Source organism: Poeciliopsis prolifica, unplaced genomic scaffold (assembly GCF_027474105.1).
Source record: "Poeciliopsis prolifica strain line A6 unplaced genomic scaffold, Auburn_PproV2 SCAFFOLD003, whole genome shotgun sequence".
NCBI classification, from domain to species: Eukaryota; Metazoa; Chordata; class Actinopteri; order Cyprinodontiformes; family Poeciliidae; genus Poeciliopsis; species Poeciliopsis prolifica.
The window spans coordinates 1,158,975-1,182,837 of NW_026562378.1; the positions used below are offsets into that span (position 1 = coordinate 1,158,975).

General features: G+C 38.8%; 1 protein-coding gene across 1 annotated transcript in view; it reads left to right on the forward strand.

The window, feature by feature from the left end:
* The first annotated feature begins 5,466 nt into the window (after positions 1–5,466).
* Positions 5,467–23,863, forward strand: part of wnt4 (wingless-type MMTV integration site family, member 4) — a 32,573-nt gene continuing 14,176 nt past the window's right edge. Inside the window, exon 1 of the mRNA XM_055023953.1 lies at positions 5,467–5,955. Within this exon, the coding sequence (XP_054879928.1) occupies positions 5,879–5,955 (77 nt within the window). The 5' untranslated portion in view covers positions 5,467–5,878. The remainder of the gene's footprint in view (positions 5,956–23,863) is intronic.

Genomic DNA, 23,863 nt, shown 5'->3' on the forward strand with positions numbered 1-23,863 from the left:
CTTGATGTTCCTGCAGCTTTTAATGCTTTTTGTAATTACATTTCATTCTATTAATAAAATCAAACTGTTCTAATCTAATCGGTGTACTGCCACATCAATGTGATTTAGCAATGTGGTTTCTTTTTTTTTATATATATAGTATAAAACTATAGAAATATAGCATATCTCAAATGCAGAGACCTGCATTTATTGATGGGTTTTGTCAAAACATTTTCTTTGACCTGAATCTATGAGGACATTCATGATCTTGATGTGGGCCAAAATAAAAATGAGCCTGACATTCCTGCCCTAGAATTTGATAAGGATATACATTTTAATGAAGACTGTCAATTATGTGAGACCTGGTCCTGATTTACACTTTCAAATAAAGGCCACAAGAGTCAAAACCAGCTTCAACAGAGTCTACATCTCAGCTGTCAACAGACCCCACTGAATGAAGCAAGATGTAAAATGATGGTCTGGTTTTCACCAGGATTGTTTTCTACCTAACACACAGGTAAAACACACTTTCTTAGAATGAACTGAGTTCCCACAACAGTTGAGTGTGATCCATTCTGGATACAGGCTGCTGAAAAAGCCGGGAGAGAGGAAGAGACTTGTCAGATTTGTCATACATTGTCTGCTACGTGTGTGTGTGTTTGAGTTTATGTGGGGGTGTGTGTGCATGTGTGTGTGCAACAGTTCATTTGTCCGTGACTGTGTGTCGCCAAAGAGTAAATGTTAGAAGGCCAAGCAGCATTAGCGTTACCGGGGTGATAGCACAGGAGTGTAAAGCCAGGGGCAATATAAAACCCGTGCTTTCCCAGAATGCCTTCGCAATGGGCATGTATGCCAGCTCGAGTTGTCATGGAGATGGGGACGTCGTAAGGGGAACACGTCCTTGCTCGACCTTTTCTCTCTCGACCCCATTTTAATATAGTTCATGTGGTCATGCCTGTCCAGGCCTCCCATGTGTCTGGAACTCACACAGTCAGTGTGTGTGTGTGCGTGTGTGTGCGTACGTGTGTGTGTGTGTGTGTGTGTGTGTGTGCGTGTGTGTGTGTGTGTGTGTGTGTGTGTGTGTGTGTGTGTGTGGGTGTGTGTGTGTGTGTGTGTGTGTTGTCTGTCTGCATGTAGTGAGCCCAGATATCTTGAGTTCTGCGGGATAATAGTTCCTTTCACTCGCTGTAAACTTGGATCTCCTCAGCAGCCACACATCCCGGCAGTGTGTTCGCTTCACTCAAACTGAATGAACACAAGTTCAAAGATTGACTTCCTGGTTCATGCCGACTCCTCAGTGAGATCAGCTCATTCACATCTGCATCTTAGAGAAACAAAGAATCCTACTGCCATTGATTTAAGAATGCATTATAAATATGTTCTTTCACCAAGAACATATTTATAATGCATTTAAAATGTAAGATTATTGTACTTCAGTGTTTAGAAAACAGATGAATAATTTTGATTCAACCTTGATAATGAGCAAACAGAGAGGAAAACAGGACAAGATGTTACAAATGAACTCATTTTATTTTTCCTGTCCGGTTATTTAAAAAAAAAAGTTTATTATCAATGGTTAAAAAGATTAACTTATGATCAACATAATCTGCTGGTAATCAGAGAGAATTGCTGAGTTACATGTTGCCATGTTTAAAACATTCAACCAAACTGAGACTTGATTTTACCTCATCTCTAGTGGTATAGATTTTATTGGCTTTGATTGTATCTTTTTATCTGCTTATTTGTGTTGTTTTATTAGGTTAGATTTGAGTTTTTAATTTATTAGAACAGTGTTACTTTATTTCTATACTATCATATTTAACTGTGATGTTCCTCACAGTTTCAGCTGTGACTGGTGTTAATGAAACACTTTGTAGACGATGACGACGACGACGACGATGATGATGATGGTCAGCAGGAGGCAGGGTACAGCCTGGACATCAGTCCATCACATCACATTGCTTTCTACTGGTCCTGTTTTTCATGTCTTTGAGAGAATTGCCTTGTCAGCAACTTTAGCTATCAATAAAGCCCTTGAAATGTAAAATAAATACAAGTGTATGTTTGAGCAACCCTCTCCACATCATTTCCGGGGATGCCAAGGTTTTCCCAGTGCGGAAAAAGACTTAGGGCGTTTTCACACCTGATCGCCCGGTAGACTCGGTTTGACTGAGGAGCAAAACTTGCAGCATTTGTTACATTTTCAGCTGGAGCAATTTGCTTTCACACTGCTCTGTCAAGACAACCAAACACCTGGAGCAACCAGTTTCTCCCCTCGCCTGTGGTGGCGCTGCACCAGGAACAATTACAATAAATGATATAAAGGCCTCTGAAGAAGACACTGAGTGCAACTTCCTTAAACAAAAATAGAACTGGGATCAGATTTTAGGGTGAATCCTCTTTTGCCTTTGATGAAAGATGACGAGCCATTTCTCCTGCTAGCACTAGACACTCATGTTTGTTTTGGTTGTATTTACCCAGAATTCCCTATGCAGTAGTCCACTTCCATTTTTTGGAGCGGTCTCTGGCCACTTGGCGTTTACACTTCAGCTGAACTGAGACCTAGGTTGATTGGTTTGCTTTTTGGGTCCGTATCAGAGTTTGATTACGCATTCACACTTCCCCAAACAAACCAGACTTTCTTGGCAAACAAGCTAAAGTTCACACACAAGACTAAGCTTGACTTGTGAGTAGAAAACCTTCTGATGAAACAGCAGCAATGTCTCATTTCATACATGTTTAGTTTTCTTTTTCTTTTTTTTTCATAAAAGGTGTCAGTTTGAGAAACCGCTGGAAGTCATTATTCACTGCATATTGTATTTTATATTTTTAACACTCAGACATGATATACACAAAATGGGTCAGATCTGCTGTGTTTTGTGAAGAACTTCTCAATTCAATTCCATGCCCATACAACTCAATTTAGTTTTAAATACTTCAATAGTGATTTTGTAAAAAGTATACAAATTATTGATTAGATTTTTTATTAATTTTATGCATTATTCGTTTTTTTTTAATGGTTTCTGCCATAAGAACAGCCATGGCGATACTTTAATACTTTAATATTTTTGAGAAGTAAAATATCTGAAAATAAAACAGTTGCACAATAACACTTGTGCTGAATACTGAGTACTGTATTAATATCAAAGTAAACTGTATGTGAACATAAATAATTGACAATTTACATCATTCTGAAGCAATTTTTAAAACAATGTTGCCATTCTGACCCTCACTCCTCACCAGTTGGGGGCAGTAATGTCCATCAAACAGCTGTTTGCCAATCGGATGTGAAGTAGTCTTCTTCTTTCACATCCAGAGTTTTATAAGTGACACCAAGCAAGCAGAACATCCAGGTGGTTGTTTGAGTCATGAGGAATAACTTTCTTTTACTGAAACCCAATAAAGGACACAACTTTTATTTCTGAGGTCCAACATGATCTCCTTTCAGCAGCATTTTACTTCCTTGGGATATTTGAAAAACCTTGTCATGTAATAATCTAACCTATGAAAATGAATCTGGCTGAGTTATATTTTAAGAGATCAACAGTAAACTTTTTGTCACTGGTTTAGTTCCATTAAAATGTGGATGCTACATTTCACTAAAAATATATAAATCATTGAATATCACCTTTGGGATAAATTAAGTTTTTGTTTTTTTTAAACAAGCATTAAGGTTCTTATTTAGAAAAATGTCTAAGTTTTAGTTTGAAAGCCCAAATTACTAACCTGTTAACATCTGTCAAAGGAATTTGAAACCTACTAATGTAATAATATACCGTGAGAGAATTGGCTTCTTTTGATGCCGTTGGTCCCCAAAAAATGCTCTAGTTCTCCATGTTCATAGTGATCTATCATCTATTAACACTTATTCCAATTACATTATAGCTGATTATTCAGTCACAACATAATTTTTAAATTCCATATATTGCTTTACATTTCATTCCACCTAATTGTTTGATCTACTCCTGCGATGCCTGGATTTTCCTCTTGACAAATGTAAAAGGCTTATCTTATCTCACTGCATCTTATACACTGACTGTTAAAACACACACACAGATTGAGCCACATGAAAAAAAAACAGCAATGAGTTGTGTCTTGTCATCTCCATAATTTTTCCCGTCAAAAATATATCATGTGAATCTTTATTTCTGTGTTTTTACAGCTTACTGTAGTTTTCACTGTGAATTTAAGGAACTTGGTGAGAAAACCTTCTTGTTTCCTTGTTCATCTGCGCTGCCCTTCATTTGAATAAATAGCTGATTGGGGCTGAAAGGATGGCAGAGATTTTTTATGCATTTGCGTCTTTTTTTACATGCTAATTCATCCTCATGACACTTTTTCAATAAACTTACATTTTGACAATAAAGCCAAATTCAAAGGGAGAAGCAATCCTGGTTAAAACTATTTACAAATTTTTTGGTAGATGACAAAAAAGTAAAATATAGATAAAAATTCCAGACTTACAGCAACTATTGAGCAAGGCATGGTTTCACCAACATAAGAATAAATATAACACTGACATTGCCTAAAGAAGGCAACGACAACAGAAAGGATCCCCGTCCAGAACCCTGAGGATTACCAATATTAACCAAGTATAGTTAATAAATCATTATTATGGACAAATTGGAATCCATCAAATGTCATTTAAACTAACAGACCTCCATGTCTGAGTTTTTGAATGCATCATTTTCCTCTCACTGCTCAGCATTCATCTCGTTCTCTTTAGTCTGCGTCAGTCATGAAGCGTTAGAAGTTTCACACACATCCCACCTACATGTATGAGCTTCTGCTGGGTGAGCAGCAACGGTGTTGTTTGTCTGATTATTTGAATGTTTCTGGTTTTAAGCGTAGACATTCTGCAGCCGAGCTTTTAATAGCCACGTTCGCCGCAGAATATTTGGTGGCGAGGCCAAGCCGAGAGGTGTGTGTGTGTGTGTGTGTGTGTGTGTGTGTGTGTGTGTGTGTGTGTGTGTGTGTGTGTGTGTGTGTGTGTGTGTGTGTGTGTGTGTGTGTGTGTTTGTGCATGTGTGGTGTGTGTGGTGTGAGCGAGGCGCGTGTGTTTGCATGTTGGACAGGAGTGGTGAGTGGCATGGGAGGGCAATAGTGAATGGCCGCGCTATTGCATCCTCCCAGGAGACTCTAAAACACACACACGCACACACACAAACACACACACCCACCCACACACACACACACACACACACACACACCCCACACACACACACACACACACACACACACCCCACACACACACACACACACACACACACACACCCCACACACACACACACACACATATATATATATATATAAACAACACTTCAGCAGCTCACTCAACCCGCCTACTTCATCCTCACGAAAACGAAGATTTGGGAAAGAAGAAGAAAACCTCCCATCCTGGTGGCATACCTCTCCATCCTGGCACCGCCCCTCAGCTAAAGTCTGCGCTCCCGGTCTCTCCTCATCAGACTCACGGAGAGACGGCGGTGTGTGTGCAGGGGGGGCCACTCAAGCTGTGCGCATGTGGCAGGGCAGAGCCGACGGGACGGGACGGACTCAGCGTGTCAGACCGGCGCGCAAGGAGGAAGAGCTGGTTCACCTCTCCACGCGCTTTCAGTAATGCGCAGCAGAAAGGGAAAACAAGCAGACTAAAAAACATCCAAGTTAAAATTTCTTTCTTTCCTTTTTTTTTTTTCTTAAGACACTTAGTTTCTCTTCACATATATCTGAGCGCTCTGTGTCGTGGCGTGGAAGCTGCCAGTGGCAGAGGACGGGACGGGATCCCCTGGATGCGGGACGATGGATTAACATCCCGCAGTCTGCTTTACTCTCCGTCCTCCGAGCCCCGCTTACCTGGGGATTATTCGGCCCGCCGGACCTCCAGTCTCTGCCTGTCAAGATGAGTGAGGATCTTGTTCTGCGCTGCGTCCTGATGCTCTGCTGCGCGCTCCTCTCCGTCAGCGCCAGCAACTGGCTGTAAGTTTCTGAGCCTCCAGTTTTGTTTTCATTTCTCCTGACCGGAGCACTGCTTCTCACTTTCTCCCTGCATACCCACGGGGCGCGCACGCATTCACACACACACACACACACACACACACACACACACACACACACACACACACACACACACACACACACACACACACACACACACACACACACACACACACACACACGCACACACACACACCCACACACACACACCTGTTCTCTTGCTGTGTTCACTCAGATCTCCGCATCGCCTGTCCTCGTTACCTCCGGCTCAGCGGCCGCTCAGGTTAATTGTTAACCATCTCATGCTCCCTGCCTCTCTCTCACACACGCGCGCGCGCGCGCACACACACACTCTGCCAGAGGTTTAATAGCTGACACTCTTACGGAGGGGAGTAGAAAACTTTTGCACAAAAGAACTCAACAAAACAAAGAATCCCACATGTTTATTCTAAAAAGGAGAAGTTTTCAGTGACAAATTAAATTGTTGTACCTATAATATTTATACAATCCATAGAAAAATAAGTTGCTGAAAATTTTTTGTCTTTTTTACATCTAAATATATTTTTGGGCCAATTCGACATTCTCCAGCTTCACTAGACCAAGACATGGCAAAAAAAAAAAAAAAATTAAAAAAATGAGATGAAATTTTTCAAAATACCGATATGGGATACCGCATGGCTCTGGTATCGATCCCATGTCTCCGGTACTGATGCGATGCTTTCTGTTACTCACTTTTGAAATATTTGTGGTTTTTCTTTTGTACTATTTTGTTAAAACCTCAGACAGAATTTTGACAAATCTTAAAAGTGTCCACAAAATGGTTTTTTAATTTAAAAAATTAGCTCAACAAACAGGAACATAAAAATATATATATATAACCTATATAGTTAGCTTTTTTTTCCCAAAGCAAAGGGCAAAAAAGAAAAACTTAGCGGTTTTTCAAATCTGATTTTAGATCGATTTGAAAAACTAAATGAAAAAAAACAGAAATCAAATAAAATGTCATCTGAAATTAGCATCAATCGTACCTCCCCAGTGATATTGATATCAATATTACTGATAATTTGGATTCTTGCACCTGCCTTCATCTTCCACTTTATAACCTAACACATTATTCCTGCTGTTGCCAGAATGATGTAAGATATTGATTCTTCAGGTTTGGGCTTTGTACTTGTCAGTGAGGGGAATTGTAATGGTCTTTTCCAGCCTGCTGATGAGACAACATGCAGCATGAGGAGGACATTAGGCTCCATTTAGCTGCAGAAACTGGACATGAGGCCACTTTATGGTCATGATTTTAGAAGAACTCTCAGCTGGGGGAAATTTTGTTATTTTTGAATCCATGAGGATTAATAATCTTGGCTTAATCTGGAAACACAGATTGATTTTTCTTCTCCTAAATTTTGACTAAATGCATATAGTTTATTTAAACTGTTTGCATTTATAAAAAATTTTATAATGTTACAACATAATTGACTTTTAGTGCGATCAAATTTTTTATTGTCATTTTCATTTTGAAGCACACTTTTGAAGGAAACTATAGAATTAAGTTGGAAATCATTTTTGCTTAGAAGCGACAGGACGGTGAAAGTTGTCTTTCAGCTCACCCACAGTGCACATCAACAGGTGGGGGAGGGGTCACACTGTGTTACATTATGCTCTAATACAGCGAGAGATAACTCTGCTCACACAAACTGTTTCTTTGCTAAAGACGAACATGATTGTTTTGATAAAGTTTTCCTTAAATACATCTCACAGAACGTGATCAATAATGGAGACAGAAACTGAGGGTTTCTGTATGAAAACACACCTTTGTGTCTTTATCAGAAACAGAGAGGATGTTTAGGATGCAAAACAAAAAAGCTAGAAATTCTTTGTTTTTAAATTGTCCTTTATAGAAATGTAAATCATTTCTGAGTGTTACATCCTGACTGTGGATGAACTGAGGTTTGTACTAGACTGGAGGCGTAAAGCGGTGAGTCCCCGCTGGGCCGGCGTGCCGCCTCCTCCCGGGTCCTGGGAGCCGGTCGGTTGGGCCACATGTGTGTGCCTGCTCTCCCAGCAGACCTGTGGGAGGTGTTTAGCTCACTTTCTGCATTCCTCTTCAGGCTCCGCTCCATTCTCTGCTGCCATTCATTTCCATTACCTACAGAAAATCTGTTCTTCTTAGAGGTCAACCTCTTGTTGCCCCTCCCCCCCACTCTCTTTCCTTCGTAGTTGATACAAACTCTACCTGCCGCAAAGATCCATTATTTGCTGACAAATCACCGCTGACACAAACATCTGCTGAAGACGTCGCATGTGTCCTCGTGACGGCGACCTTGTGAGATTTATAACGACCCTCTCATGTTTGCGTTGGGATCGCGCCGCAGACGGGCTAACTGACGCTGTTGACAGATTCATCAGTGGAAGTCACTGCTCGAGCCAAACAGCTCGAGCTGCCTTGAACTCTGTCACTGGGTGCAAGATAATTGTGCTGTTTGGGAGCTGAAGGTGTGGTGACAGCAGCACACAGCAGGACGTGTACAGGCAGGCCGCAGCGCTGCCGCTCTGCTCTCTGGGATTTACACTGCTCAGACGAATCTGTGTGGTCCGCAGCAGTCGTCAAGGCTTCAGCGAGGGTCAAAGGATGGCCAGCAGTCAGAGGGACTGTTAACAAGCAGCTATAAAACATGTGGCAACTACATGTGAGCAAGGCCTTAATGCATGTGGCCCCTGGAAGCCCCCAACAGATCACTAAAACTCAATGAAAGGAGATTAGATCAGAAGCAAGATGATTTGGCTCCCCCTGTGAGGTTTTGTTTTTCATCTCTGCTGTGTAACTGGCCGCATGTTACAGCTTCAAGGACGCACTGTCACTCTGTTAGTTCTTCTCTAACCTTGCATCGACTACATGATGCTGGGAATGTTCAGTTTACCTTGGATCATATGACAGATAGTTCACCTTAATATAGAAAACAGCTTTTCTATATCTCTGTTCATACTTCAAATTCAGGTTTCTTTCAGGTAATATGCTAATTGTTGCTAATTATGTTGCAAAAATATTAAATTGTGCCATTTTCTTCTTTGTAATGCAAATATCTTTGTACAGTTGAAATAAGGCAAAACTAGCTTGCATGTAACTCTTTGATAAGATGTAACAGCTTAGTTTAGGTCAATAATTCTTGAATATTGATCAAAAGTCCCACTGACAGAATTTTTTTCTTTCAGTGTAATTAATACTTTCCCATGAATATTAATGATGATCATAAACAAACTCCTATATCTTGTGAAAAAGTTACTTAAGCTAGTTTTGTCTTATTTCAAGTGTATTAAAATATTTGAACCAAAAATTTTTGCAGTGTAATCCAATTAAAACAAATGTCAGAGGTAGGGATGTACGATATATTGGCACTAATATCGGCATCGGTCGATATTACTCACGTTTTAACATATCAGCATCGCTGCGATTAATAAAAATGGGCTGATATTAACAACATCATATTTATTTCCATCTTGTTGATGTTTGTTTCTATCTTTGCTTGGTTACATGACAGTGATTGTGATGCAGCACAGGATTGTGGGATTGTGATTTAAACTGAATCAGAAGCAGTGGTGGAGTCAGCTGCAGTCATTTTTTCAGTGACATACACATATTTCCAGAAAGTAGTGGTTGTCAAACTTAGCAGTAATAGTAATAACATATATTACTATATTTTAATATTAAGAAAACGTTCAAGATCAAAACAATGCTGCAAGAAGGCATTTATTCCAAATATTTTAGATTTTTGCATCAAATTGATGTCTGTCTTTTTCTGATTTGCATAAAACTCTTCAATCATGCATGTCTGCAGTACATTGACAATTTTCCAGTGGCTATTTACAGCGTGTTCTGTGATTGTGTCTTATCTCATTGTACCACTAGATGTCCAGCTAATGGTTGTTATGGCGATGCTTTCTGCCTCCTTGCCATGTGAACAACTTGCCATGTTGTTTGTGAGTCTGTTTCGATTTGCTGTTCCTACTCCAAAGCAAAAATGCAGCCAAACAAATGATTGAAAAACAGTTGAGGCCTCTTCTGTTAGAACTTGCTAATGTGATGACTACAACCTGCGTCAGGGTTGATTCTGCATGGCTCCTCAAATGAGCCGGACTTTCTAGGTAAACAAACCAGAGTTTGATTAAAGGGGCAGTATAATGTAAAATGGAATTTTTTGAACTTTATGTGAAGTTTTAATGTTATTCCTTCATCAAAAACATACCTGGAGTGTTCCCTTGGTTCTTACGTGCATGTTGGAGAAATCCTTTAATCTCTGTGGCAACCACTCAGCTGTACAAATCACCTGGTTGGACCTAAACCCGCCTTCAAGGCTCAGCTTCTCCTCAGAGCTTCAGCTTCAAAGCTTCTGAGCTTCTGCCTCACAGAGCAGCCCTTAACCCACAACTCCCCACTCAGCTCCTTCAGACTAGCAATCAGCCATTAGCAAACATTCGGTGGTATTGTGCATCAGCTGAGCTCAATACATGAGGTATTTCTCAATGAAATGCTGGTAAAAATGTTGCTAAAGGGTTAGTGATGAATTCACAACATGGCTCCGCCTGCTCTTCAGAAAGAGCAGGAGGTTTTAAAGAGACACTTGAAAGTGTGGCTAATTTCAAGGCATCAAATTAGGAAGTCAGATTTCTTTTAAGTCATATTTAATTCATTTTTAGAACTGAAGGTAACATAGTGACTTAATAGTGCTATCAAGTGGTGCTATGTGCCTTGAAAACACATGATACCGCCGATTTAAAGTGAATGCACCATAACGGAACTAAGGTTCAAACTGAACACTAAGAGAACTGAGGTAAACCAATGAAAAAAACATCAGTGAAGTCATTGCTTTTTTGTATTAAGAAAAGAAACATCATGACAATATTTCATAAATGTTGCAAAACAATCAAAATTTTCTGAATTGCTTTTATAAAGGTTAAACTGTGCAATAATTCTCACATTTTGATGATGTACAGTTTGGTTGACTGTTTGATATGTTTTACTTATTGTTGGCTATCAATGTAAATCCATTTACTTAAAGTTGACTGAATATTGAAAAAAACCCTGACTCCATCCATCCATCCATCCATCCATCCATCCATCCATCCATCCATCCATCCATCCATCCATCCATCCATCCATCCATCCATCCATCCATCCATCCATCCATCCATCCATCCATCCATCCATCCATCCATCCATCCATCCATCTGCAGAAATCACAGGAGGTTGCCAAATGGGAGTTGTGTATTGGACAGTTTCAGGCTTTAACCATGTGATGAACACAAAAATGATCTTGCTGCAGATGTTGTCTCCCTGTGATGAACCAGGAACCTGTCCAGGATGGACCCAGGCTCTCACACAATCACCACTGAACGTAGCACTAGTTCTTCTGCTACCCTGCAGGGATAAACGGGTCAAACAATGGATGGACGTTTTCTCCAGGCACTTTCCAAGACAAACAGAACCCATTCACATACAGCTATATAGAATTAAATCAGTCCAGTTATTCAGTCAGCACATCAATCATTTTTGTGACATTTTCAGAGGCTGATCAGAATGCCTGAATCTCTAGCCGGAGGGTGGCTAAGAACCATCGCTACGCCTGAAAGGTTACATAGAGACAGGTTAAGAAAATGAGCCTGGCTGAAAGTCATTTGTTTGTTTAGTTAAACTGGCACAAATCTCCTTTACAGAAAGGATTATAGTCCTTATTTATTGTCTGAAGACGGCACATTGCTTTCTAAACCACAAAGAACAGACTATTTACTTTTTAAACCCTTGTGGGAAACAGTGAGTTCAAGTTAGGACGTCACAGTCTTCTGTCACCCTGATGCAAGAGATAGAGAAACAAAGGCAATCGCGATAAAGACGTGAATACTGTTGTAACTTTATCTTACATGTGATTTGCTCACCCCAGCTGCTAAATATACTTACATCATGTCATCGTATCTCTGCATTGTATGGAAAGTATGACTGCTTTGGTTTTCTGTTTGTTGCTATGTGTGTGTGTGAACGTGTGCATGTCTCTGGCATATTCATTGTGAGGTACTGCAGTGCATAGCCACAAATCAAAACTGCCACATTTAGATATTTAGTGCTGCGCTCTGTTGTCGCTTTGGTGTGTTTCTGATGCAGGTGAAGAGAGAGGCAGAGGACAGTAAGTGCAAAAGGAAAGTCCAAAAACCAAATATTTCATCCAAAAGTGGTGATATCAGAAAAAAAACTCATAAACTTGACAAGTAGGGATGAATGGATCAAATTTAAAGAATGGCAGAACAGAAACTGAACTCACAGAAATACCAGAAACTACAAGTGTATAAACATAATGGTGGGGAAAAACTCAGAAAGGGGAGAGAAATAAAACAGGAAGTGACGACAACACTAAACAGAAAGGACCAACCTTAACAGAATAGCACAGGAAACCACATATCAGAAACTCCTGAACAACACAAACACAAAATCATGTCATTAACCTGAAGACCAGAACCTGATCTTAACTCTGAAGTCGACTTTCAGTTCCTTTTATTGTTTTTCACTCCCCTACCAATGATAGCTGACTGATTGTTTCCACTCACGTTCTAATGTAGAGAAGCACATGCATAAATATGTCTAGAAATATGTCCAAACTACATTTGGACATAGCTGTGAGACACTAGTTGCAACATATATGTAGTTAAGTTCTGGTATTAGTGGGGGTCAGGGACCACGGCCACACACTAATGGCTGAAACCCACAAATACTTGAGATTATCTCTAAAAATTCTTAGAACTGCCGGTTTCAATAATTCAAAACCAAATATACCTTAATATGGATTAATGCACACATTGGACAGCAGGGTTGACTAAGGGCTGACTCTCACGAGGCGACAACTTGTTTGCCCTCTTCAGCCAAACGCCACAGTTGAGTCCAGGCCAAGGTTTCAAAAACTGTTGCTTTTCCATGTTGTCCTGTGTGTGGAGCCCATTAGCTCTAACAAACAAGCTAATATCTACTGTCTTCCTTATCTCCACTCTCAGGACTGCAACCAGCCAGAGCTAAAAAAAATGACCTTGATTGGCTGCTTTGCAAGCGCCAACCAGTAATGTCTACTACCATAATATGGAGGCACTTCTGCTGTTTTCTTTGACATAATATCAGCCAGTAGGACTGAACTTTGAACAGCCACAGCTTGTGCTGGTTCAGTCTAGGAACCACAACCTATTTATGGCAAATTAAAAATAAGTTTAGAATTTTACTAGTATATTAAGTACTGTTGATGTTATGTGTAGTATTATCTCTGCCTTTGTCCATTTTTTGTCAGACGTCACCAGAGCAAAACTACAAGTGTAAAAATCTGCTGTCAGATGCAAACGAGACGGATGCGAATTCTTAAGTCCTTTCCTCTCTGTAATGTGAAACATATTTACAGACCACACAAGTTATCAATTTGTGAGCAGTTTATTTTTAAGTGATTTTAAACAGAAAAGAACTCGGAGGAGTTATACGACACTGAGCTCTCGGCAGAGAATCATTCGATCCATGGTTCTGCCTGCCTGTGGCTGAGGGGCGGATGGATTTTGTTGCCAGTTTGGAGCTGTGAGACGACACGTCAGGGAGGTTCACTGGAAGCGACGCTTGACAGTCACTATGTGACACATAATTAGTGCGTCATTTAATCCATTTATGAAAACAGTCACTGCTTCAATCTGTTTTATCCCTTGAAATGTTTCATTCCAAACAGAAATCAAATTTCAACATGGAAACTCAAAGTTTCTGATGTTGGTGAATTAAAAACTATTCGCACTGTATTTGTGTATATTAATACATTCTTTAAATGACTGATACAGAAGTTTTTAATATACATAGGAAACCATGTACAATACACACATTAAACTGTGTAAACAGTAAGCAGCACCAGTAAATGCTGCATGTCGGAACCTGTCTGCTGCTCATGAATGATGTAAATTTTCACAAGCAGGCCCATCTCCTTATCTGTCCAAAGTGAGTGTGGAAATAAAAACAACCTGAAAGCTGCCAGGTTGTGATAAAATATCTCATTATAAATGCAATACTAGATGAGAGCCAATTTTTTTTAACTTTGCTGAGGAGATAAACAGGTGAGTTTAATCCAGTATCCTGGTTTTATGAAACCATTATAGCGCTATACCGCACTTTCACTTTCACCGTGAAAGCTAACTGTGTTAGCATCTTTACTAGTGAAATTATTCATTTATGCACCAATAATCAAGTTAGTTAATAAAACAGCGTCTTACTGTGAAGGTTATTAAAATGTAAGATTAATTTGCTTGTATTATCAGGTTATGATGGTAAAATCTGATGTTACAGTTAAAGAAACATTTCATTGCAGAATCATTTTTTTTATTGCATGTATGTTATTGTGGCATAAATAAATAGAACAAAAACCCAAAGACATGTTTCTTAACCAAAGATGTACCTATGATAAAGTTTTGCCGATGTCAATATCCGATATTAATATTGCTGTTATGGCCAATAACCCATTTTTACCAATATTTTTTATATCTTACAAATATTTCACTACTCTGCTGACACATTTAAAATAAACAACCACACAGCTGATTTCTTTGTCTCAGTTAAACGTCCCACAATCCTGTGCTGCATGACCATCACTGTCACATGACCAAACAAACTCCACCTGACCAACTTGCTATCATCTGCTTTACTGGATTTATGTAACCAGGATGGAGGATTAAAGCTGGATTTTCTGGAAAAAACTATTAACTATTAACACGTATGTTACCATGGTCAGTGCTCACATTGATCAGAAACCAGTGAGTTTTGTTCCTAATTCTGTTTTTTATCCATTTATTTTTGTCTTTTTAATTAGGTTGTTTAAAAAGAAAACACTAATTTATGTTGGTGTTCAGTCAAGTATTATTGTAATTTCAACATTATGATGTTGTAATTTCAACATTATGATGAAATAATATTTTTTTTAAAACTAAAATTATTAGTTTTAAAATGATCAATGATGACTGCGGGACTGTTCAACTACATTTCTGAAGACCGCTGTTCTGAAGTTTGACCGAATGGCCTTTAATAGACCACTACAGTGTTGAAGGGATTAGAGAAAGAAACAAATGTATTAAAATTAAGTCAAGCATTATTAGCTGTAGCATTCTATGCATACTTTACTGATTCATATTAACATACCTTAAAATGACGTTTAAAATGTAAATTATCTTTAGTTTTGGCATCTGGTTAAACAAATGCCCAGTTTAAATCACACATTTAAAACAAGTACTTATTTATATAATAAACATCACATACTTGCCTTTTGTCTCAATCATAAGTACTGATAATAAAACATATTTTATGTGCTTGTCTTCGATGTAGGTAACTTATCTTCTGTCTTGATTGCCGTTAAGCTGCCTTTACGCTAAGTGTTAAAAAACACGTAGGGCTTGTGATGCTTCAAAACAAAAAGCATCACCAATCAAACAGGAAGTCAACTATTGATGCAACTAATTGAAGAGGATATAGGTCGCATATCTTCTAAGTTATTCGTAAGTCGTTTGCACATTGCCGCAGACATTTTATCCATGTTCTTCCCAGATACTGCAAAATATTCTTATAGTTAAAATTCATCTCTTGTCATGTTTATTCTGTATAATTATTGATAAGATGTGGAACAAAACAGAGCAACATGAATGAGTCTGCTGTCAGATTAACATGTTATAACACTGACTGTTAATCAGTTATCTAAGGTGATTCATTTCGCTTAAGGAACGAGTGTTACTCACGTCTCTGCAGTTCGCCGGCTCTGAAGCCACATTAGCATCTAAACGGAGGCTTTCTTCTGTTTCTTCTCTTCTCCTTTTCTTGTCTTTTTGTCACTTTCATAATAATTTCCCTCTATCTGTCGTTACCTCAGGGAGCCAATTAAACCTCGTTCTTGCTCATAACATAACTACAATATATAGACTCAACGGATCCTCAGTGAAACGCAACTTACTTTATTAGACATTTTGGAGGACGATGGCGGCGCTGCATGTTTTTAATAACTTTTACTGTGAACAAACTTCCTCATGCCTGATTCTAACTTCGTTTCCGACTTAATGAAAACACCGCAATTGCAAAATTGGGTAATTTTGACGTTAACGGAATGTGTGTAAAAAATGTTTGAGCAGGGAAAATATTTCAATTTGTAACTGAATTTGCAAGTTCAACTTATAGCTCAGTTTTCAAGTGTTAAAGTGAAAATGTTTGTTTTCAAAGTCCTGAAACTACTGAGATGCCGCACTACCAACATTAATGTTCAAAACAGAAGGTCAGGGATGAGAAAGGATGTGGATGTAAATGTGGGTTCCGTTTTAGCTTAAGCATTAATTAAGTTGTAACGCTCAAGTACTAGAAACAACCGAATCCCATTCTGATAAATGTTGTCCAGCTCTCTGTGATTGGCTGCTGTGACGTTCAGCTTCGTTTATGTTCACTCTCAACCTCGGATACAGGAAGCGCAGGAATCTTCTGCCAGGTCCTGCATTTAGAACCAATCAGCTGTTCACAGCTATTGTACGCAGATCGGAACCTTATACAGGCGAACACCCACAACCAGCTACTGGTTGGCTCCCAGCCTGCTGGGGCCGCGGCACTGGCACCGGGTGTGGAGATAACTCTGGGACTTTTACGGCATCTCTCCGCAAATGTGTGTTAAAGTGAGTTTTGGAGTACATGTGTGCGTGTGTGTTTGTGTGTGTGAGAGGGTTGCGGTGTTGGCTGTGTGTGTTATTTTTAGGGGCAAATAAGCTCTAGTGGAGCCTGAAGCATATAAATACACCCAGACACTCGTGGGCACACACACGCGCACGCACACACGCCGATGCACACACACAGGCAGCATGGTGATGCAGGAACTTTTGATTTTGTTTCACCTTTCACCCTTCAGAATTTCCACCTCCTTTTCTTTTCAAGCAAACTTCATCTTTATCGTAACCATTCTTTCTCTCACATCCTGTCCTCGGTGTTATCTCTCCTTCTGGTGCTGCCTCCCTCCCACATACAGTCACAAGGCCATTTTGAGTATTATGACTGAAGATTTGACCCACCCAGCTGTAATACAAAGACCCACACACCTACCTATTGTGAGAACCAAAGCTCTTCAAGTATAAAAACCAGCTACTGCATTCTTGCTTCACGTTTTTTGTTTTTTTAAAATATATTCAGCTTTTTTTCTGCAGTTGTACTTTCAACTTAGCAAGCTTACTTTGAATCATAAGAGAGAAAAAAAAAGATTGAAACTATTCGTATATCATGAGAGACGTCTTCAGCCGAACAGTGAAGCATCAACAGGCTGGCAGTTCTGGTTTTGTTCATGTTCTTGTCAGGACGATTCCATCCAGCCGGGGTTTGATGACTCCTTTCTTCTCTTCTCCGTTCAAGTCCTCCTCGGTGTGAAATCTGCCATCCATTCAGCCTCTTTGTCACACTTTCATAGTTGAAGCGGAGGTCAGCAGGACCAGCTTTTGATCTCACAGACAATCAGCAGTCAAAACAATGATGGAGGACGATGGGGAGAAGCTCTGAAACAGCCCAGCACGCTGCACCAAGCCCAGCATGCCGCACCAAGGACACATCTGTGGCCCCATTCTGGGTTTAACGCAGGACTTTTTTAAAACATGGTACAGAGATTTATATTGTAAAAAAGAAAAAAAAAACTGAAGTATTCTCATCCTGAACATGTTAAAACCCCAAACTTCAATGTATGTTTTTGGGGATGTTATGCGAGAGTAAGAATTTCATGAAGTGGCATTGAAAGGATAAACAATTTGAGAAACATTCTTTTGGTAGAAAATCTAAAACCATCACGAACGGTGGGTATGTGGAGTTGGGAGGATGGATCATGTTGAATTTTCGGTTGGAGATCAATCGAACCGATTAGTCTCTAATTGAAAATCATGAAAGAGAAACAAGAATAAAGTCATGGTTGACCGAATCCGATAAAGAGACTTTGTTTGTAGTTTTAGACAACTAGAAAAAGAGAAAGAAGATGGTCTGGTCAGATTTAACAAAGGTTTACATTTTATACCTAAATGTTGATGCTGTTCATCATCCAAAGGGTTACAAAGTGCTGGCAGTGTCATGATAATGATATATATGGAGCTAATTCCAGGGCAAAAATGGGAGAAAACCTGGAAAACAACTGATGTTTGCTTTCCAGCTGGACAGGCCTAAACATACTGAGGTACGGAAGCATAGCAAGGTGTTAGAATGGCCCAGTCGAAGTGTGAGCTTAAATCCATTTGAAAACTGATAACACAAATCTGGTTTTTACTTTTCAACCACTTTGATTGAGTTTCAGGCACTTTTCCATAAAAACGGGCAAGAATTTCAATCACTTGATGTGCAAAGATGGAGACAAACCCTAAAACATGGCTCTACTCACGGGGCTGAACGACACACCTTCTGTTTTTTGTTTTGGTTTTTTTGTGTTTTAAAAATCATTAACATGAAAAGGTTCACAGAGTGTGGATGGTTTGCAAGGCACAGTATAAGACATTTCTTTCTCATGATAAATTCTCATCCTCTGTTTCATGTTAGCGTTGAACCTGTTCTTCTTCTTTGGCTCTAACAACTGTCAGACTGCAGATTTTATAAATTAGTCACATTTTCCATTGACTGCAGGTTGTTTATGTTGGGAAAAATTGTTAACTTCAACCTGTTTCCAACTACTCATGTGGTGCCCGCGTTTTGTTCCGTATTGTGAAATATGTTCTGACGTTCTTTTCAAAAACTGCCCTGATATTAAAGCTCAGCTGGAAAATCAGCCATAACTTTATCATTTAGGTCACCATGGACAATTTTTTTTGCTTGTTTTGTTTTTGTTTTTCATGTAGAGATTTGCAAAAAAAACACTTTTTGCAAATCTCACTCCCCTTTTTGAACAATGCAATTGGTGGATTTAGTTGTTGGGACTTTTATTCCCAGAAAGACATAATAAAGTAACGTTAGCTTGATTATGAGGCCATTTCTTAATTAGATATAATGATTAAGAATATCTTAATCATTTTTCTTAATATTTAAGAAAAATGGATGTATTTGTCATGATCAAAAATATTGGGTACAACTGTAACAAAAATGTAAAAAAAAAAAAAAAAAAAACAAAAAAACAAACTATAAATTTTCAGCTATAAGTGGAGCTTTTTTGCAAACACTGTAAATATGGTCGGTGATATTTCAATTAAGCACCTTTTAAAGAATTTGTTTCATCCCAAGTCAAGAATGGAAAAATAAAATAAATAAATGGTCAACAACACAGGAAACAATTTATGACCCCAAAATCTGGAAATTTACTTTTTTTTTAAATAAGAAAACAGTCTGAAGCCCTTTTTGATGTTTCAGATCTTTGATGAGATTTCGATTTCAGAAAAAGACATTTTATCGTTGAGCAACTATAAAACAAAAATGTAAATCGGTTTGTTAAATTACTGGTTCAAATCGGCGCAAACTGGTCTAATCCTTACAGCTGACACTGAAAATTGGCAGCAAAACTTTTGAAGAGATATATAAATAAATATAGAAATATGAAATGTATAACTGTACAAATAAAAAAGTCATTTAAAAACAAATGTCTCTCTCCAAACTTTTTACATTTTAATATTTCCGCATGTCCCACAGATGAAATTTCTTGAAAACCACAAATGCTGTTGCGGTGTGATCTGTCTTCCATGTTGTTTTTGATACCAAAATAACGACACATTTGTTTTTGAATTGATGAATCTTATGATCCGCTCCAACAGATTTGTAGTTATAGCACCAGTTTTACACTTAAAAGTGACGCTTTCCATTCCCTTGTTTAAATCTAAACAAAATCACCTAGAAATAGGTTTTATTTCTGAATTTTCTCCTCATGGAGTTTTATATAAAACAGCTTAAAGACACTGTGATGAACATAATGAGAGCTTGTTTCAGCTGAAACAAGCTCTCATTTTGGCATGATGGCCAAAATCAAAATGAGAGAACAGCGCCGTCTACAGGCCACAACCTGCTGTGCATGCTGTGCTTTCTCTGCAGAGGAAGACATCAAGGGTTAATTCAGGCCGTTCACACCTTGAATCTGCCAGAGGAGCTTCATGTGAAGGCTTCATTCAGCCCAATTTATTTCACTAAAATCTGTTCAGAGACTCTGAATCTTCGTTTTTCTACCCCGACCCAGAAGAAGCTGTTCTTCCAGGTCGTCTCTGCGTTTGCTATATATACATCTGTTCCTGTGAAGCATCAGTGTGTGCTCAGAGCCAGCGGGGTAAACACGGGGATATTTTCACATAAATACACATTTGAAAAGGATGGAGGTGTGCAGCAGCATACAGATTCATGTCCTGTTTCCTGAGGAGGTTTATCCAAGTCCAACACGGTGAAGCGGCCTTTAACAGAGCCTTCTGTGATTACTTTATTTGCACCTTTTTTCAGTCTTTTTTTAAAAATTATTATTATTTTAAAGAAAATTGCAAAAAAGTGAAATAGATAAATAAATAAATAATCCGTAAATTATAGAAGTTTTACAAAAGTAGGAAACATCTGAATCTAAAACTTGTCTATTAATTTACCAGCACAAATTCACATTAAAGAAGACGTTAAAGGTGACCCATTATGCTTCATTTTAAACAAGCTAATATAGGACTGTGGTCTATACAAAACATACTCACTAAATCTTTTGCACAAAATTGTTCTCAGATTGTGAGGTTTCTCTCCTTCCTACTTTGAGCTGCTTTTAATATGAGCTGTTTCAAGTTAACATCACTTTTATGCAAATAAGCTACTGCTGGCCACACCCCCAAGTAAAAGTGAACACACGCACTTCATACACATCAAAAACCATGAAATGTTTAGGATTCATTAGCGCATGGACTATTTCTAGAAGCAACAGAGACCCAATTGGAAGAACAAAAACGTCCAAAAAATTATTTTATAAAAACCTTTAAAGGTATTTGATCTGGCGTTCTTGGAGACCAGAAGCAATTGTTTTTGAAACTGTGGGGAAAAATGTCAAAGTTCATTGTGTACAGACGAGCAGCATCTTTTTAAAATCACTCACGAAACGCAAACCTGGTACGGTTCAGTGCTTGTTGCATCGTTCTATTGCTGCGTCACAGCGCCACCGATTGGCCTGACAGACTTACTGCAGTGTTTTCCGTGCGGACGCTTCCTTTCGCTAGGATGCATGTTTATTTATTTCTTAATCACTTATGAACATTTACCTTATTGTTCAGTTATTCGTCATTTCCTTCTTCAACTTCATCAATGCCTTGCAAAGTATACTTTATTAATATAGTTTTAATGAGACCAGACAACGCAAAGCAGAGCAGAATTATGAAATGGAAGGAAAATGGGTTCAAATTTTCCAAAATTTAAAAAGTCTGACAAACCTTTTTATCCATCTCATACCCTAAATTAAAACCAAGCAGCTTCAGAATGGATCTAATTAGTTAGTGGAGAACATAAATCCATTTGTCAGACTTTTCTTATAAAACATCAAGGAATCCGTTGTGGAGATGCTTAGAGCAGAGTTCTGTTATGAAACGGTTCTGAACCGGTTCTATCACCTGACACCAGAGAACGGCACAACTGGAAGCCAAGCAAGATATCAGCAGGCAGAACATCAATCATACAAACAGCCAGCAGCGTCATGGTAACAGTAGCTGAGATTTAAGGCTTTGATTTGGAGAGTCTATCGGCACGACTGATTTATAGCTGTGCACCTAAAAATGTGTCCTTCATGAAGAACAGTAGTAGACAGTAAGTTATTGTTGGAGGGCAGCGATAAGAAGCTTTACTGTCATTTTATGTGCAGACATGAGGAAAGGCCTGAAGAAGGGCCCAACTTTCTAACCGGATTGCAGAAAAATAAACAGACTTATAACTAACTGCATAGGGAAAAGAAGTGACGTTTTTCAACATTTAATTAGGCTTTTATTACAATAATCCATAGTTTTGCAAGCACTAACAAATATATCATGTTTATTTGTTTATGATGTTTTCTATTTTGTTCTGAGCTTACAGCTTCAACATTTGCTGGTGGTCCATCAAATTTTCGCAAACATCTGATGGATCTGTTTGTTTACTGAGCTCATTAAAGGAGCTACTTCTCAGTGAAACGCTGGCCAACATGTTATTAAAGGGTTAATAGAGGAGCCATGTTGTGATGACTTTCTGAAGGCGGCGCTTCAGAAAGAGAAGGAGTTTCTTAAAGAGACAGAGGCCCAATTTCAATGTGTTAAAACACTAAGTCAAATTTCTTTTAAGTCATATTTTATATATACATTTTCATAACAACTGGAAGTAACATAGTTACTTGATTGTGCTATAAAATGGCACAATGTGACTGAGAAATACACAATACTTTACCTTAGTTTTAGTTCAGCTCTTGATAAAAACTGGTCCAGAAACCTAAATCTTGTTTTTTAACCGTTTATCAAAGTTTTTTGCCTATTTTGAAGTGTAACATTAGAAAAGGTCAATGGAAAAGGAAAAATTACAAAGTACAATCTGAGCAAAAGTTTCTGACTTTGGGCAAAAGTCGACCTGGGTGACGTGGAAAATCATTGATGGAAATCCCACCAGCAAGTCCATCTCGATTACTGAAAAATAAAAAATAAAAAATAGTGGAGATTTTGAATCAACCTTCTTTAATCTCAGACTTCTGTCTGACTGAATTGCTGCAGTGATCTTAAACGAGGTGAGAGGCTGAAACTCCTCTATAGGAAAGTTAAAAACAATGTTGTCATGCACTATGCTAACGAGGGTTAGTTGATTTTATGTTTGTGTTTTTGTGAAACCCTTTGTGATTTTAATGTTTGTGATAGGTGCTATAATCATTTATTATACTTACTGATTAATGTTTTAAAGGTGCTGATAGAGATTAGATTTCATCTTCCTGCAGTGTAGGTTTTCAGATTAAAAGCTTGTTCTCCATACATCCTGTTTATTTTTTGTCCAGTAGATCTTAGGGGCCACTACTGCCACCTACTGGAAGGAGGAGTTTGTGTCAGAAATGGGAAACTGAAAAATGTGAGGCTTCTTCTGTGTGTAATTCATCCAAAATGAATTACACACAAAAGCCCTAATCTAAGGGTAAGCATTTCAATTGAAATGTTTAAAAGACAAAAAAAAAAAAAAAAAAACAGCAAATGTCAGAAACAACTGTAAACATTTTTACTGTTTTTACAACAGTGAAAAGTCCACATATGGCTGAATCCCTGATTGATTAAAAATAACTTAATTTGAATTGTTTGTACTAGGATTAAAAACTGAGATAAAAAAATGATCCATGCAAATCATGAATTTACATTAGCGATCCTGACATCCTCACTTAAAATAAAGATGCTGCAGTGAGAGGGTAAAAGTTAGTAATGAATATCACTTTTCTATTACAGTAAATGCAAAGTGTTTTGGTTTGCATGCTGCTTGGAATGATTTTGTCATTATGGGTCTCTGAGGCAGACAGAGGGTCCCGATGGGGTCCAATGGGGGCCTGATGAGCGCTTTCCACCTGGATCGGGGTGCGTTCGCAGGCGCAGCGTGTTTGTGTGTTTGTGTTGCATTACGCATCGCAGGCCTCCAGCGGCTCAGGCCCCCAGGATTTAAGCAAGTAAACCACCAGGGGCCAAGGAGACAGACAGAGGAGAGGGAGAGCCAGGATGAGAGGAGTGACCATATTGTGAGTGTGTGGGTGTGTTCGTGCATGTGTGTGTGTGTGTGTGTGTGTGTGTGTGTGTGTGTGTGTGTGTGTGTGTGTGTGTGTGTGTTTGTCCTTCCATGAGCTGACTCCCCTGCAGAGGTGTTTTGTTAACCTCGTCTCTGGGAAACGAAGGGTGCACACAGCAGTATGAAAAGATAAAGTGAGACACCCGCCCCAGG